The sequence below is a fragment of the Mus caroli genome, unplaced genomic scaffold, assembly GCF_978045245.1.
Source record: "Mus caroli unplaced genomic scaffold, Mus_caroli_1 scaffold_7, whole genome shotgun sequence".
NCBI lineage: Eukaryota > Metazoa > Chordata > Mammalia > Rodentia > Muridae > Mus > Mus caroli.
The window spans coordinates 35,610,006-35,627,819 of NW_028227262.1; the positions used below are offsets into that span (position 1 = coordinate 35,610,006).

General features: G+C 42.2%; 1 protein-coding gene across 11 annotated transcripts in view; it reads right to left on the reverse strand.

The window, feature by feature from the left end:
- Positions 1-1,326: 1,326 nt before the first annotated feature.
- The window catches only part of Setd5 (SET domain containing 5), a 74,811-nt gene continuing 58,323 nt past the window's right edge, over positions 1,327-17,814 (reverse strand). For all 11 annotated transcript variants that reach the window (XM_021164230.3, XM_021164228.3, XM_085840182.1 and 8 more), the window contains 6 exons: positions 15,979-16,226; positions 10,188-10,658; positions 6,556-6,854; positions 4,712-4,845; positions 4,210-4,298; positions 1,327-3,746 (listed from right to left, as the gene is read on the reverse strand). In XM_021164230.3, coding sequence (XP_021019889.1) covers positions 3,138-3,746; positions 4,210-4,298; positions 4,712-4,845; positions 6,556-6,854; positions 10,188-10,658; positions 15,979-16,226 — 1,850 coding nt within the window. In that variant the 3' untranslated portion in view covers positions 1,327-3,137. The remainder of the gene's footprint in view (positions 3,747-4,209; positions 4,299-4,711; positions 4,846-6,555; positions 6,855-10,187; positions 10,659-15,978; positions 16,227-17,814) is intronic.

Consider the following 17,814-nt stretch of genomic DNA (forward strand, 5'->3'; position numbering starts at 1 on the left):
CCACCACCGGACTTTCAGCTCCATCTCAATCAAGCTTCTAACGGAGCTCACACTTTCTGAAGTAACTGGCATCACCAGTAACGCTCCCCAGTCACTAAGGTCTCAGTTTCAGTGGCAACTCCTTGGAAACTTTTTCTGACAAACAAGTGTGGCCCTTTTAACCATAGTGACCTGTCCAGGAAACAGTAACACTGACTGAGGTGTTTTCTAATAGGGATAAAGTATATACCTTCAGTCACCTAGTCTCTGGTACTGCAACATGATGTGGTTAACAAGTGTGTTGGGCCATACTCATAGCTATCCCAGGATACATGCAGCATGCAGGGGCTTTGGATGATCCCAACTTTGCCTGTACCACCTAATAGCACCAGAGTCTGTAGCCAGTTGGCTGTTGTGCTTTCTTTTATCTGGCTTAATCGGGGTACCAATCAAGGTCACAGACCTGCTTCACAGCCAGTTTCACCTGACATTACTGCCCCTGACACTTACCATTAAAGACAAGTGCTGCCTCTTTTTCATGCAGGCTCAGTGTCAGGGGACTATGATTGCTTATTTTTCCTGGGGTGCTCTTCCAAGGCTATATGGGGTGCTTCTAGAGTGTCTTGGGCTGCTGAGAGGACAAGTGGTGACAGTTGGTTTATCTAGACTGGGGTATCCTCCAGTAATATGCAGGTGGTCTCCAAATGCAGTTGGGGTTTGGAAAGTGTTTCCACTTTATGCTTTTGGTATCACCATGGTGAAAACAAGCACAATAAACTGGAAGTGAATATTAAAACTACACACTAGTGTTTACCTCTCCCCTATACAGAAGTTCTAGGAGAGAAGAGACCTTGCTTTGTTCAGACCCATTTCTGTTTTAATCAGCATAATACCCTTTTACCACAGATAATGGCTGGCTTTGCCTTTAAATGAAAAACATCAATGTTTCATAACTGCAGAGCAGACAACAAGTCAGCTTCCAGAGGTATGTCCTAATACTGCAGGTTTGTATTAACACTGGCCTGGTATCAAGCACAGATGGTCAGAGGAAGAGGAGTCAGGGTTTTTGACCCCGTTCTAGGCAGAACTCCACTAAGAGCAACTCAGGACACGGGTCCACCTTGCCTTTTGTGAGGAAAGGTTAAATCAGGGAAAGTGATGTTCCAGAAGTGAACAAATACATTGTTAACATTATGATGATTATGGTTAAGAATTTTATTATCAAAATTATTACATCTCTTGTGAAAGTTCAAATGTTACAGCAAGGTGTAAACACTCCACTTGAGGAAGAAGCGGCGCTCCTTCCCTTCCAAGAGTCCCCCCTCCCCCCACCCTCCCCCCCAGAGGTCTGGTCTTGACAGCACCCTGCCCACACAGAGTGGCTGGGGTCTCTGCACGTGCCAGGCAGGGTGAGGGCCGCCTGCCCGCTGGCCTCTCCCCTTGGCTTTTAGCCAATGGGAGAATGCAAACCCCAGCCCAAATGGAGAGACATTTACATACGTTTTATATAATATACAAAGAAACCAGCATCCCAGGCAACATGATTTCCACTCCCAATGCTCTCCCAGACTGATGGGTTTGTGGGGAAAACAACAGAAAGTACTATGCCGAGGGTTCAGCATTAAAAACAAATAAAACCAAAACAAAACAAAAAAAAATCTCCCCTCATTTGAGCAAACACCTGATTTCAATTTTGAAAAGTGAAAATTTGTAACAGTCACACACAAAGAGAGAAGACTGTGCATATGATAGTTGTAGGTCAGGGTAGAAAAGGAGATGAAAGAGTTTAGGGAATGGGAAAGAAAACAATTAGAGGTAAGGAGGGAGACTCACAGTATATCTTGTCCAAAAGAAGTACGGTCCACTGCAGCACCAGGGATCACACTGTCATACACTCACTACCCTACCATGGTTATAGCTGAATACAAAATTAGATAAATAAAAACACGCCAGGTATTACAGTAAACAAGTGAAAGAAATAAGCTGGCAACCATATGGAATTTAAAAAGATTGTGTACCCCACCTGGGCTGGCTTCAGGGCTCCTCCAGGGGTGTACAACAGGCACAATGCACTGATGGGGAGAAGCCAGTCTGCTCTTTGTCTCTCCTACAGAACAGTGTTAGGGGTATGGGTGACTTGTTAACTCTCACCTGCTCACTGTCATATAAGCATTCCCCATAGAAACGTAGGGCAGGCATGCCCCACACACAATCACAGCCCTGTCGGTGCCACTCCGCAACCCTATCTGTCCCATTCTTACCCTGCAGTCATGAGTGCATGCTTTTCAGTCACGGAGGCCGTCCTGCTCTTAGGACAGCAACTCCTGATTAACTGGGAATAGGGAAATTAAAATTCAAAGATTACCCAGACCACTGGATGTTTCCTAAACTGGCCTGCCTCACTTCTCTACTTACTTCACAGGGCTATCATTAAACTGTGAAACAACTTGGAAGGAGGACTGGATGGTAACAGCTGGAGCCCAGTCCATCCCAATCTGCTCCCAAATACTCAGGAGCTCCTCCTCTCAGAGAGCCGGGCAAGCCTCAGTCAGAGTAGGCACCCACATTCCTCTCCCTGCCCATTTCCTGGTGGCTTTAAGACAAAGGCAGGGAGCACTCCAGGTGGACACACCTTGACCATGCATCTGCATTAGGAATGGTTGTCTCACAGCAGACATTTACATACCTACCTTTTTTTCCCTTAAGTGCATAAAACCCTAACACTACTCAGATGGCTTGGGGCTTTAAGATTGGCTCTTTCCCACTTTTTTCTTTTGAAAAGAAAAAAAATTTATTGAAAAAGATGTCCTCACTGCACAAGTGACTACAGGCTACAGGCAAGGATGGGAGACATAGGCTTCAACACAAGTCATTGCACTTAGAACCGTTACTAACCGAAACACCATTTGCTTGTTAACAATGTACCCTTAACAGCAGGGAGAAACTTCTTTATAGTCTCTGCTTCAGACAAGATTTACATCTTTCTCCAAGGCCGGAGGCCAGTCATGACCACAAGTCTCATTTCTTGCTGACCAGACCCATTCCTCTGGCACCTTGTACCCCTCTTCCCCAGCAATATGCTCGGCCTTGATTCCAGAGGCAGCTGGAAGGAAGCAGCTATGGGCTCATTAAGTTCAGTTTGCCCATATCCAGAAGCCCTAGGAAAGTCCTGTCTGAGTCTTGACTCCTGACCCTTGCAGTGGCTGGAGTCGGTACTGGTGTACACCCCCACTACCACGATGTGGGTAGTGCTGTGAATTGGAAACCGCAGATACCCTGGAGGCCTGGTAGGCAGCTGACTGCCCAGCACTGGGCAGACTGATAGTCCGTAAGTCTGATGGCAATGAAGACCTAGAGTTCTGAGGAAAGGAGGTGGAACTCAGAGTTCCTGTGCTGGACTGAGAAACCGAGTCTGAGGTCGGTGAGTCTGAGGGGCCCTGTGGGGTAGGGCTAGCAGCACTTGAAGAACAGCTCCTCCTTGGAAGATTGCTGCCAGTGCTGTTTCCAGAATGCGGCTGGCTGCTGTAATACCCTGGAGTCCCCGTAAATGGGGCCAACGAGTCTGTAGACACAGGGTGGGCAGGGCTGGGGTAGGACGTGGAAGAGAGGGAGGATTCTGAAGAACCGTGAGAGGGAGGGTTTCCAGGTCTCAGTGCAGTAGTTCGATAACTGTATCCTGGAGATTGGGTGGGATGTCCTCTAAAGGGGGATGAACTCTGCTGAAGGAGGCTCTGTGATTCTGTCCGTGGACTGTCACACTGCAGGAGCTTAAAAAGAGTTGGGAGAAAAGCATAAGGAAGTTTAACTTAGTCCCTTCAATAACTTGACCTGCTCGTAACATTCTTTTATTCTGCACACTAAAAAGGTTGTGTGTGCATGTGCATGCATGCAAGTATGTGCTATAACAGTAATGTGGAGGACACAGCATAACCAGTAGGAGTCCATTCTTTTCTTCTACTGTGTGGGTTCTGGGGATTAAACTCAGGTCATCAGGCTTGATACAACTGCCTTTACTCACTGAGCCATCTTAGCCTGGTCCTCTTCCCCCCAAAACATTTTAATGGCTAACAAAAGCAGTCAAACATCGGTTTCTGATGCACACATTTGCTTTACTAAGATCCCTGAGGTGAGCAGATGCCTGACTTAACAGGGCTATACTATGCAGACTTTAGCAGCTGACAGTGTGTCACGACTAGGAACACAGGATCTGAACTCCACAGGCTGACTTACCTGGTAGCTATATCTGGAAGGGCTGTAAACAGTTGCTCCTTTAGAGAGTGCTGAGCTCAATGGCTCTGGGCCTTCTCCATCTGCAGGGTCTGGAAGGCATTATAAGAATCAACTTGGCTTCTTAGAACACATAGGAAATAGGTATCATTCAGTCAAATCATCAATACATGCTGATCTCTGTGAAAAAATGAGCGCAGCATGCCAGAAGGGCACAGTAAGTGGTTAATTATGCGCTAAATTTTAAATGCCTCATCTTATTCTTGTCTCCTTCTTTCTCTTCATCCTTCATGAAGGTGGAGCTCCGGAACATTGGAGATGAGAGTTACAGAAAAGTATCCCTTGGGAAAAGAGCAGACAGAGAGCAAGCAACGCTAGATCTCACGTATACTGCAGCCCAAAGAGTAAGACTGAGCTGGAAGCTAGCATAAAGCAGAACCTGAGTAGGTCAGAAACTGTCTTACTTTATCCCAACATTTGCTGTGAACTGCAGACCTTAGCTCACCTGACTCTTTCTCTGTGATGTTACTTTCCCACGTTGGAGAAGGCTCTCCCTTCTGGGCAACTCTCACACTGCTTCGAAGAACCTTAGGGATGCTACCTCCTTCTCGGAGTCGTTCAACTGATGTAGGAACCATCCTGCAAAGGTGCAGAAGCCACAGAGGTTAGGGGCTAAGAGTCTGAAACAAATCACCATGATAAAGATGGTGCAGTACAGACTCCTAAATCATCCTTGCACTGTTTTCTCCAGGACCCACTGAGAACAAGGCGTTTCCTCTGCTTCACACTATGCAATGTGGACAAGCAGGGGCAGTGAGAAAGCAGTCTGTGAAAAGTAGATTAAAGATATTAACTTTTAAAAAACTCTGTCTGAATGTGAAATTTCCTCCTCTGAAACTGTGTTCTTGAAATAGCTTTCCTCTCTCTCTCCTCTCTCTCAATTTTTCCGAGACAGGGTTTCTCAGTGTGGCCCTGGCTGTCCTGGAACTCAACTCTGTAGACCAGGCTGGCCTCGAACTCAGAAATCCACCTGCCTCTGCCTCCCGAGCGCTGGGATTAAAGGCGTGCACCACCACGCCCGGCTTTTAAATATTTTTTATAGGATTCTTAGAGATTAAAGAATATAATCCTTTGAGACCTGTATCTTCTTTCCCAGGCTCATTTCAAGATCCCATGCCTGGATCCCTGGAGCTTACTGGCCAGAGACTGGGGATTAATCAGTGAGCTCCAGGTTCAGTGAGCAATCCTTTATCATAAAGTAAGGTGGTCTTGAGTCTCTAAATGTAGACACCCCACCTCTGAAAAAAGAAAAGAATGAATGCTGTACTCCTAGCTGTGATGCATATTTATAACCCTAGGACCCAGAAAGCAGAGACAGGTGGATCAAAGAGTTCAAGGCTACAGAGACCTATGCCAAAAAATTGCAAAAGAAAAACAAAACAAAACAAAAAAACAAACAAAAGAAACTATCTCATTCAATACTGAGAACTTGTCATTAATATTACTTATTTTTTATGATATCTTCTAACCTTGACAAGTCTATATATGTACGTACATATTTTATTTATGAGTATACTGTAACTGTCTTCAGACACACCAGAAGAGGGCACCAGATCACATTACAGATGGTGGTGAGGCACCATGTGGTTGCTGGAAATTGAATTCAGGATGTCTGGAAGAGCAGTTAGTACTCTTAACCACTGAACTATCTCTCCAGCACAAAACTGTGAGATGGTAATTATTTTATTTTATGTGCACTAGTGTTTTGCCTGCATGTATGTCTGTATAAGGGTGTCAAAGATTGGAGTTACAGACAGTTGTGAGCTGCCATGTGGGTGCTGGGAATTGAACCTGGCTCCTCTGGAAGAGCAGTCAGTCTTTTAAGCAGAGTCGTTTCTCCAGCCTCTAAACGAGACAACTCTTTTCAGATCGTCTTGCTGCTCTGTATATTCTAGCAGCATGGGATACAGTTCCTTTTCAATTTGAGAAACCTAGAGTCAAGTAGGGAAGAACTATTTCCTTTAAGTGTTCTCTGACCTCCATATGCATGTATGAGTGACCAAGAGTGCATACATGAACGTGCGCCAAGGGGAGGGGGAGGGGAGCGATTTGGCTGGACTGTTTACTTACCTCTCATCAAAATAAAATAGTGCGTAGACACCCCAAACCTCCTGTTCAATGAGTCTCTGAAGGGAGAAGATTTGGCTTACACTAACTAGCTGAACAAAACAGATGGCAAATTAACTGCCTGCCTTAGATAAGTGCTCCAAAAATTTTAGGCAAAACTGTAAACGAATGTATAACTTCCTACCTGAATTTAATTATAAAGCTAATTAAACATAAACTTACCACCTACTGCTGATGTTTTCTTGAGGTCTGCAGTGAGAGGAAGAAGTGCCCCTGGAATCTGACGGGCTTACCGCCTCCAAATGTGATGTAGAGGAATGAGACGGGGAAAATTTTTTGTGAGGGGATGAGGGGGCTCCGGCTGAGGATCCCTGCACACCATGGGCACCAGTGTCAGAAACAGAGTTACTGCTGCCTTGCCCAGCTCCTGAAGACTTGCTTTTGCTCTGTGAAGAGTCATTTCCCCCACCAGAATTCTCCTTAGCTTCTTGTTTTCTTTTGCGGTACTCTAGCAAGGATACCTAGATATGAAAAAGAAAATGTATCATTAGTGAGTGGCTTAGGTATCAACTGTGACAGCCTTTACTGTATTTACAGCTGTGTGTGTGCGCACATGCTGAGTGCAGGAGTTGGAACACCACTGGAGAGGAGAGCAGCAGGCAGCTGGAGCCATCTGTTGTGGGTGCTGGGAACTGAGCTCTGAATCACTGAGGGGCCTTTCCAGTCCCTATATAACAATCTTTTCTTAGGTATAAAAGAGATCTGAGCAGTGCTACAGACTCAAGCCACTCAGAAACTGGTGAGGACAAAAAATATTCTATCAAACAATGGTGCTTAAATAAGACTATATCCTTTTACTTTCTTCAGAGAAACTTGTGAGATTACTATCACCTTGGTAACCTACAATCAGTTATATACCAAAATGGGGGCATCTATAAGAAGTGTGGCAGAAAAAACAGAATGCTTTTGTATCCTGGAAAAAAGTTCTTCATTCCTTAGGAACACTTACTCCATTAAAAACGAACAAAACCAATCCACAATAAATAAGCTATCACACCAGGAGGAAAAAGCCAGTATTTCAGGGTTCTTCATAATATTCAAAATTTGAAGACATACTATGGGACTTAAGACTACCTGTATTACATATTAGGGAAGAGAGGTATTAAAGAACTAAAGTAAGAAGAAATTATTTTGTTTATATACTTCAGCAACCTGTCTACAACCTAGAAACTTTTTCCTAATCCTCAAACTACCTTCTAAATATTTACTCATATATCCTGCTATCAGAAACAAACCTTTTCCTATCCATCCACTACTGTATTCTATTGTCTATTAAATCTACTGTAGAATCTTGTTTTTTTTGGTTAATCTGTAAATTATATTATCCACTCATTCATTTTTGTGAGACAGGATCTTTGTAGCTCAGGCAGGTATTGGACTTAGGATCTTCGTACCTCAGTCGCCCGGGTCCTGATATTACAGGTATATGGTATCACATATATGCTTTAGCTTTAATAAAATTAAAGTTAGCTTTAATCAAAATTTAATTAAAAACCAAAACCAAAACAAAACCCCACTTATTAACTATTATATGTAGGTCAAAGGACAACCTGGGGAAGTGGTGTTTTCCTCTTACCGTGTGTCTTTAGGATCAAACTCAGATTTGCCAGGCATGGCAATGTGTTTAGCCCTAAAAAATATCTTATTTACCCGTAAGTATGTGCTTCCAGAGGGAAGAAGGGGATGTGGGCTGTCTTAGAGCTGGAGTTATTGGTGTTTGTTAGCTGCTGCATATAGGTGTTAGGTCCTCTGACAGAGCTGTAAGTGCTTTTTCATGCAGAGCCATCTCTCCAGCCACCCAGTCCTTAGCTTTTTACTGTTAACATTTAGTACAAAAATTTGGTATAGCACAGGTGCCCAAATATTTTAGAAATATTTCTGAAACAAATTCTAACTTCAATTACCTGTATATGTAACAAATGAAATTAGAAATGCAAAGATATATCATGTTATATAATTTCAAAGTCAGTACTGCTCATGTAAGGAGGAGCCCCATTGTCATCCCTATTGTGTGCTAGTATTTCCTTTTCCTATCCAAGGTGCTCTTAGTTTTGTGCCTAGGTGTGAAATATCACAAAAATAACAGTAAAAATAATTTTGTGTGTGCCTTTTTACATATAATATTGGAGAAGTTAATAAACTTGGATATTGAAATAAAGTCACAAGCAAGCCTTTATTTCTATGAGGATATAACTAGTTTCTCTGTAAAACTGTCATACACAGTATACTCAGCTTTGTGAATCCCTAACAATAAATTCATCCAAGTCACCATGACAACCCCGAAATACTCCCAAAACAGTATTTAAGGGGGTAAAAGCAGCTGTTAGGTTTTTTGAGTTTTATAAGCCCCAGGCCATGACAAGCTCTCTAAGGTCTGATCTACCCACTGCTCTCTGCACCTGCTTCCTGGTGCTCCCTGGCATTGTAACTGCTATCAGAACCCATCTGTACCCCAGTGTAGTGTCACAGACTGACTGCGCAGGAACACCTTCCTCTCGATGCGCAGGCTGATTCCTACTAATCATTTGAAATGTGGTTAAACCTGCCGCCTTTCCATTTCTACCCCAAATAAGCGAAATAAAAGACTTCTTGTTCATTCCTTAACTTATCCTCTGCTAGATGTGAACAACTCCTTTGGAGCAACTACAACCACTGTAATTCAGAATCTCCTATTGCAATTTTCTAGGGAGGCTCTATTAGTGCAGACTCTAGGAGGCAATCGAATCTAGCATGTAATATTAACAACTAGATCGTGTAATCTGGAATCAGAATCAGGACAGTGCCTTTACTCCTTTGTTTATTTGTTGTTGTTTAACAAGCTTCAGTTTTCTCATGTGCAAGATCAAGGACATTCCCTAATTATATAACCGCTGTGATTACAAAATGAATTACTGAAACAAAACATGGGCCTCTATGTGGCTTGGATTGACAAGTACCCATGAAGGCCAAAGAGGTCATCAGATCTCCTGGAGCTGGAGTTCTAAGCATTGGTAAACACTTCCGGCACTGGGAAGTCAACTTGAGTGTTTTGGAAGAATAGTATATGCTCTAACTGCTGTCTCAGCTCGTTGGCCTCTGGCATAGAATTTCTCAATCCTTCTGCCTCAACATCATGAATGGGTGCTGGGATTACAAACAGGAACAACTATATCTGTCTGGGAAAACACATCTGATGGTCTTAAAGCTATGCCCCAAACGGGGTTCTCTGAGTAACACAGCTTTTGGTATTCTTCCAGAGTGCTAGCCTTTCAGCTGCATACAACAGTTATGTAAAATTTGCTGTGTTTAAAAAACCTGGGATAGCTTTAGCTTTCTAATCCCACTTCAACCTCCAGAATGCTAGGCTCACAGACATGTGCCACTAAGGCAAGCTAGAGATTTGCTTTATTTGTATTTGGGATGCTAAAGATGGAAGGCCTTACTCATGGCTACACTCTTTTACTGACTACACTTCAGTCCTGCCGGCTATTCACAACACTTACCAGTTATACTAATAGAGTCTACTCAATTGATAAAGGCTGTGGCTGCCAAGACCGACAACTTGAGTTCAATCCCAGGACCCACATGGTGGAAGCAAAGAACTGATTCCCACCAGCACTCTTCTGATTTCTATGTATGTGCCTTTGGCATGTTCCTGCCCCCACTGCCATAAGCCAAAGAAGTCAATGTAATGAAATAAAAGAACTTATTTTTACAGGTCATAGCAAAGAGTAGGACAAGTGTTATGCACTGGAGCTTACAAAGTTCTGAATTATCTGAGTAGTATTCTTTAAAAGAGTAACATGAATACTTACCTTTTTCCTTTGCGGTGGGTTCTGAGGAGCAGATGGGACTCCTTCACAGGTCCTTTCACCACCAGGTGACATGGATCCCCGAGAGAGGTCTTTCATAAAGCCATGTTCATATCTGCTGGAAAAGCCTTCTGCAGGGGAACAATATCCTCCATCTAAATGTAAAGGCTTCCTGTCCCCCACCAAGGGAGACCCTCTATACAGTCCATCTGCTCGAGGCATAGCATTCAAAGGGGAGTAGGCGTACATCAAATTGAACTCTGTCCTAAACGCCTGGTCTGAGTTTCTCAGCAATGTCTGAGGACCATCTCCACTCCTGCTTGGGAAGCCAGCCTCGGAGGTGGGAACAACAGAGGGATGAGAAGCCAGGTCAGGATGATTGCAGTTGAGCAGGGAGGGCCTATCAGCGCAGCTGTGAGTGCTGGAGTCTGGGTATCCCACTTTTGTCAAATCTAGGTCTTTTCGGTGACAAAGCTGAAATAAAAATCAACAAGAGATATGGGACATGGTAGAACAGAAAAAGTCAAAGGGCAAAAAGGGAATAAAGGCATCAGGCAGTTCTGCAGACACGACTACTCTGCTCGGCCTCCATCATCATATGACAGCATATGCAGGGCTGGCAGTGTAGCCAGGGATGTATCTGAGCCCCAAGCACACACCACAGAAAGGTCTTAAGTTGCTGGCTTCTGATGGTATATATTATTAAATTAGTTTCAATGGAAGGTGTAAGGGAAGGTGGAGGAAAGCCAGGCATGGTAAATTACTCATTAGGAGAGCAGCATTAAAGGTTGCAACTAATCCATCCCTTATTCACTTGTACCTTGGATTACGTTTCTCATGCATCACCCTGTTCAATTCCGTGTCCGCTGCTGTCTATCAATCTATCAAAGAACTGCTAAAGCCTACCGCCAAAGAGCATATCAAAGGCTGAAATGCACCAGTGATAAAACCCACCCACGACTGCTTATCTGTATCGCTTAACACCAACACTTCCTTTACTAGACAGATCAAGTATCAAAGCCTTTCTATATTGAATCTTTAGCAACCAAAGACAGAGCAATCTATACTTTCCCAACAAGATGGACTCACAATACTCAGGAAGTTAACAATAAACTAGTGGAATATAATCTTTTCAGTTTCATGATGATCTATAGAATATCCTACTGACTGAGAATTTGGTGATTAGTCAGGGAGTAGGGCCCTAATTATTTTGGAAAGTGAGACTAAAGGCCAGTTAATTTCGAAAAGGTACAGAGAAAAAAAGCTCCATGTAGATTTATAGGGTTAATAATTAATAACATGTCTAAAGTTTATTATAAATGCTAACACTGAAATCATCATTTCGGATCTTTAGGGTAGGAGGGTTTCCAAGGAAAGTACTGAAATTGGTATCCTAAGAGGTATAAATCACTGCACAGAAACTGTATCCCAGCCTCTGCACAAGAGAAGGTTTGTAACCTAGAGTGTGGGCTTAAGCTTCCTTACATACTTACACCCAACTAGGCACTCCAGAGGAAATGAAGGAAAGCCAGAGAACGCTGGATTCCTAAAGGAAGCTGCTCATCTGTCACCCAAAGCCCAAACACCCAGCCATGTGACCTGTCAGTTTAACCCCAATTATACATTGCTGACATGATACTGAGACAGTGTCTACCAACTCCAGTTTCCTTGTTAACAGGAGGATGTTATTCATTACTTTCTCTAGCAATGCTCTCATGCACATAGAATCTACATCCTCTGAAGATTCTCTTTAATGAAAGTCTTCAGCCATTCCTTCTCCCAAATGACAAAAACAAAAGCAACCCCACAACATAAAAACAGCTACTCATTTCCCCATGGTCCTGTGCAGTCAGATTTTATATAAGATTCGCTCTATTTGCTGTGAATGAGAGGCCACCCTCCAGTCCAGCCCCAAGCCTCCAATTCAGGACCACCCTTGTGCACTCACTCTCAGCCTGCATGTGATTGAGATGGTATGGTAACTACCTCTGGTGACAGGGGCTTAGGCCTATGTGCAGGGGAACCCTCAGGGGAGGAGATGTTCTAGAGGAGGAAAAAGTATCTTGTTATTTATCTTCTCAGAGTCAAGAAGCAAAACAGCTAGTAAAGGTAAGCATGGCTGCTAGCCACACTTTTTAGGGAGGGTTTGGTGGTGAGGATGGTTGATGTGTAACTGCAGATCTCACTTCCACAAAGTGGTTAGTTAGGCTAAACGCTTCCTGGTATCTTAGAAAGGACTTATAATGTTTCATGCTATCAATGAACACCTCAATTAGAACTCAGGAAAGAATTAGGTGAATCATTTTAGAGGGCTCACAGTGTTTCTTATGGTGGGGCACACCCTATTCCTTACTCTTCCTAGAGGAACTCTCTTTCTTCACCCCACACTTCCTCTGATTATAATCTTCCTTTATTCTCTTACTAGCTTTAGGGGTACACCTGTGAACTATGACCAGTGCCTCTCACGTGACTGTTATACACCTGCACACATCTAACAGAGTTAAAATCCATTGTACTTACTGGATCACAAAACAAACAAAGTACCCCACAGCCTCCCGCCCCAATACCATGTATATGTGTATTTTTTCTGTGACTTTCATAGGACAGAACATTTAGCTGAGGTAATACCCCTCTAACACATGGGAACTGGAGAGTGAGCTCTTGAGGTGATGGTGTGAAGGGTAACATGAAAGTGATGATAGCAGCTATGACAAGGACTCTGTACCAGGCACTGGGGAAAAGGGAAAGTTCTCAATATACAGACTATCAACAACTGAGGCCCAGAAAACAGACATGGGCTATGCTATGATAGGATATATGTATGGAGCTGCTTCAGTAAAACAAGGTGGATAGCAATGTTTTAGAATTGGGAGGGTGCTGGGTGTACAAAGCACAGGGCTCTGTTTTCCTTCTAGATTCTTTCCCCTCCTTCTCTGTGACTTTGCACCTCATCCCCTCAGTTCTAGATATGAACACACTTCTTATTCAAGGTTTTTCCTCTCCACTTGGAGCTGGTTTTACTCCTGACATTTACTGCTATTTCACTGCTACTTTATTTCTCACAATTTTTTTTAAATACTATTTTTACTTTAGGTGTACAAGTGGTTTGCCTTCCTGTGTGCCTGTGTAAAACATGCACACAATGCCAGGAAATATCAGAAGAGGGCATTAAATCCCTAGAGACTAGAGTAACAGATAGCTGTGAGGAACCGTATGGGTGTTATGGGAATTAAAAATTGGGTTCTCTGAAAGAATGGCCAGTGCTCTTAATGGCAGTCATCACTCTAGTCTGCATTTTAATTTATTTTTTTCAGCTTTTTTTTTGTTTTTTGTTTTGTTTGGGTTTTTCGAGACAGGGTTTCTCTGTGTAGACCAGGCTGGCCTCCTGTCTCTGCCTCCCGAGTGCTGGGATTAAAGGTGTGTGCCACTATGCCCGGCTTTTTTTAACTTTTAACAGACAAGTGTATTTCAACATTTTCTTCTTTCAAATAATAATTTTATATTTAAAGAACAATATGGAAACAAATTTTGTATTACATCATCTTTCAATATAATATTTCCTTTTAAAAGACAGGGTCTTGCTAATGTAGCTCAGAGTGGGCTCAAACTTTTGGTGTCTTCAAATAATAGTTGTATGCCCAAAGCACCCAACCCCCTGCTGTAGTTTCTGATGAAAAAAAAGCTTGCAAACCAACCTTTCTGTACTCAAAAATAGGAAAGAGCCTTGCTATCAGAATGATGGTAAGACTGTTAGGATGGCGAAGCTGTTTTTATGAGAATGGTGACATTGCATTATTAAATTAGTACTTTATAATCACACATTTAAATTTTTCGCTACTTAACATATTTCTTTCCTTCCTATCTTTAAAAAATTATTTCATTTTGCATTTTTATTTTATGTATATATATGTATGTATATATGTGTGTGTGTGAGTGTGTGTATTATACCTGCATATAAGTGTCTGCACACTATGTGTCTGGTACCTATGGAAGCTAGAAGAGGGCATCAGATCCCTGGAACTGGGGTTAGAGGGTTATGAGTCACCATGTGGGTGCTAGGAATCAAAGCCCAGTTCTTGGCAAGAGCACAAGTGCTCTTAATGGCTGAGCCATTTTCTAGTCCCTAAAATACTTCAACTTACTTTAAAAAATGACGCATGAATGTGTCTTTGCACATGTGTGCAGGTGCCTGAGGAAGAGACAATACGGAGTTTCACCTCTTAAGAAGTAGTTATAAATCATTGTGACTCTCCCAACTTGGGTGCTGGCTATGGAACTCTGGTCCTCTTCAAGAGTAGTACAAGCTCTTGACTGCTAAGCTATCTTTAGTCCCTTGTTTCAATGTTTAAAATTTACATTTATTTTATGTCTATGTGGGGAAGTCACTTGTGAAGTTGGCTTCCTACCACGTGGGTTGCAGGGTCTGAACTTAGGAAGTCAGGCTTGCAGAAGTGCCTTTACTGCTGAGCTAGCCTGCTTCCTGGTGTTTAAACATTATTCTTAGACTGAGATTCACTAAAATCTATGTCCTCTATCTTAAAATACCTTTCATTTGCATGCTGTTTTATAGTTATTAAAATGCAACAATGGTAGGAAACGTATAAAACTATTTTGGAAGACTTCTAATTTTCTTGCCATGAAAAGGTGCAACTCTATCTTGATAACTGATTGCACTACAGGGACAACTTCTCTTTGGATACCTTACCATGAAATTCTAATTGCTAACAAAAGCTTAACTATTAAATCTGAATTCTTCTTTAATAACCAATTAAAAAGGACACAGAAATATGATAATTTACCTAGAAAATAAAATGTAACCAGGATGGTGTTTTTCCATACCAAGGTCTGCTCTGCAGTAAGTTACTCCTGGACTGAGTTAGAGGTAGAGCAGCACACTCGTGTATTCTCAGCTGCTAGTGCCTTTACAACCCAGGTACTGTTAACCCTCACAGTCATAAAAATCTTCAGAGAAGTGTGATCTGCTAGATATTCAACTTCATCAACACACCATCCAGAAAAGTGAAAGCCAGATGTTTAGTGGGGAGATCAAATCCTCCCCCCCCACGACAAATATCCATTTAAATGAAGCAACATACAAATGAGTTTTTTAAAACACATGGATTATATATTCATACCTGCCACTTGAACTTCAATATCAAAGTGATTGAATATAACAATTTTAGAAACAGTTAATACATACATTTCTAATGTAATCCAACAATTAATGTGTGTTATTAGCTTCTAGTCTACTCAGTCCTAATACACTGTAACAGAGAGGGGAATAAAATCAGGTGAAGTAGGAAAACAGCCACAGCACCACCACCATACTTAGAAACCCCAATGTTTCTAAGACTCTGTTTCCCTGAGGCCACAGGAGAGCTACCAAAGAACCTGGGAAAGCCACTTTACAGTTAAAGGCAGGTCTTGATACACAGATGTGAGCTCACTGTGTAGTCTGAGCTTCCAGGCTCGTGAAACTAATGGGTATCAGACACCCAAACACCTCTGTTGACCAACACAGATAATAAAGATCTTGTATGCTTACTCACTCAAATATGATTGAAGGACTGATTGTGAAAAGAAGGCTAAAGGGATCATGGCAATACTATTACTATTCTGGCAGAACAGGGGCTGCCAAGACAAGAGGCTACAGCTACCAGCCCACAGTTATCCCAGGTTAATCATTCTCATAGAGATGAACGAAGACAGTTAAAAACACCTGAAATTATATTTGAAATGAAGAGGTATAAACAGTGATTTTTCATATCAGTCCCAACAACAAAACCCCAATCACCTCAAACTGCAGAGGAGTGTTGGAACGACTAGCAGTAGTAAGAGATGTGATTGGTGAGAACATGAGGCTGTATCCATTTCGACACTCCTCTTCTCCTGGGTGAGTCTGGCCAGGTGTGGTCAGCTGGGGACTCTTTGAGCCTGAGCTGGGTGGGGGTGGTGTAACTGGAGACAGAGGCTGAAGCAACTTGGTGATATTCTGCTCCATCAGATAGCGAGACTTCCATTTCTTTAATGGGCTCAGTAAGTCTGTGAAACACAAAGCTTTGATGAGAGCTGAATCATATCTTCCTGAAGGCTAGGTAGCAAAGGCACTAACCTCTAATTTGCAACAGATCCTATACCTCATCCCATTAAATACCCTCTGCTAATTAGGCCAAAAGTGTAAACATACTTTTTTGGGAGATGTGGGGGTTTTGAGACAGGGTTTTGCTGTGTAGCCCTGGCTCTCCCATAACTTGCTTTTTTAGGTCAGACTGGCCTCTAACTCACAGAGATCCACCTGCCTTTGCCTAGGATCAAAGGCATTTGCCACTACTGCCTGGCTGCCTAAACAAACTTCTAATCACTTCCATGAATACAACTTATGAAGCATTTCATGTCCCAGAGAAACTCAACATGAATATAGACAATTTTAATGGTCAATGCCAAGGGCATTACTTTTTCTTCTGGAGTGAAATATAGGTTTCCTTCCACTGAGTTTTAGAGAATCATAAACTTGTGTTATGTTGTTAAACCCACTCTTTACTTCACTTCTACATTATCACTTGCTAGGCTGTCATACTTATACTGTCTCTTCATATTTATTGATGTACTCTTTCGGCAGCTCTTCTAGCAAACACTCATGAATAGGAGGAGACACACATGATCTTGTATCTTGTATCCTCATATAGCTCCTAGTGTCCAAGTACTGAACAAACACTAGGGTCTAGAAAAGAAAATGGTTTCTATTAAAAAAACAAAACAAGACTCCTGATTAGGCTAACTGTATTCTTTTTTTTTTTTTTAAACGCTTTGTGCTTTTTTTTTTTTTAAAGGTTTATTTATTTATTATATGTAAGTATACAGGGCACCAGATTTCATTACAGATGGTTGTGAGCCACCATGTGGTTGCTGGGATTTGAACTCAGGACCTTCGGAAGAGCAGTCAGGTGCTCTTACCTGCTGAGTCATCGCACCAGCCCCGCTAACTGTATTCTTAGGTCCCCTTTAAAAAGCAGGTTACTATATTAAGTATTTTACTGACCATATTTTATGTACTATCATTTCTTGTTTTTAAGAGGATCTTCAGGAACAAAACACACCTCAGAGGAAAAATATACTTAAGTAAAAGTGAGTAAACAGTTAAAGATCATTCATTTACTTAGTATGTACTATATGGCAATGTTATGTATGTAAGGGCTACTGCACATTCTATTTTCAAAGAGCTTAGAGAAAACATGCAAAATAATGTTTAATGTTAAGTTTCTTATTGGTTAAGCTTGACTATAACCCTACCACTTCTGAGGCAGAGACAGGATTATCTCAAATTCTAGGCCAGCTTAGTCTACATAGCAAATTCTAGGCCAGCCTGGGATTCATAGTGAGACCCTGCCTAAAAATAATTAATAAGTGGCTCCAATAGTTACAAAGAAGAGGCTTTTGGGATTATTTGACAAGGTGCTTGCTATCCAAACCTGGAGCCCACATGAAGGTAGAGAACTGACTTCCAAAAGTTGTCTTCCGAAGTCTGCATGCGTAGGGTGGCCCCTCAGGAATGATGATAAACACATAAATAACCTTCAAAGTAGGTCAAGTGAGATACAGTGTCCAAGGACTATTTTCTCAGCTACTAGGG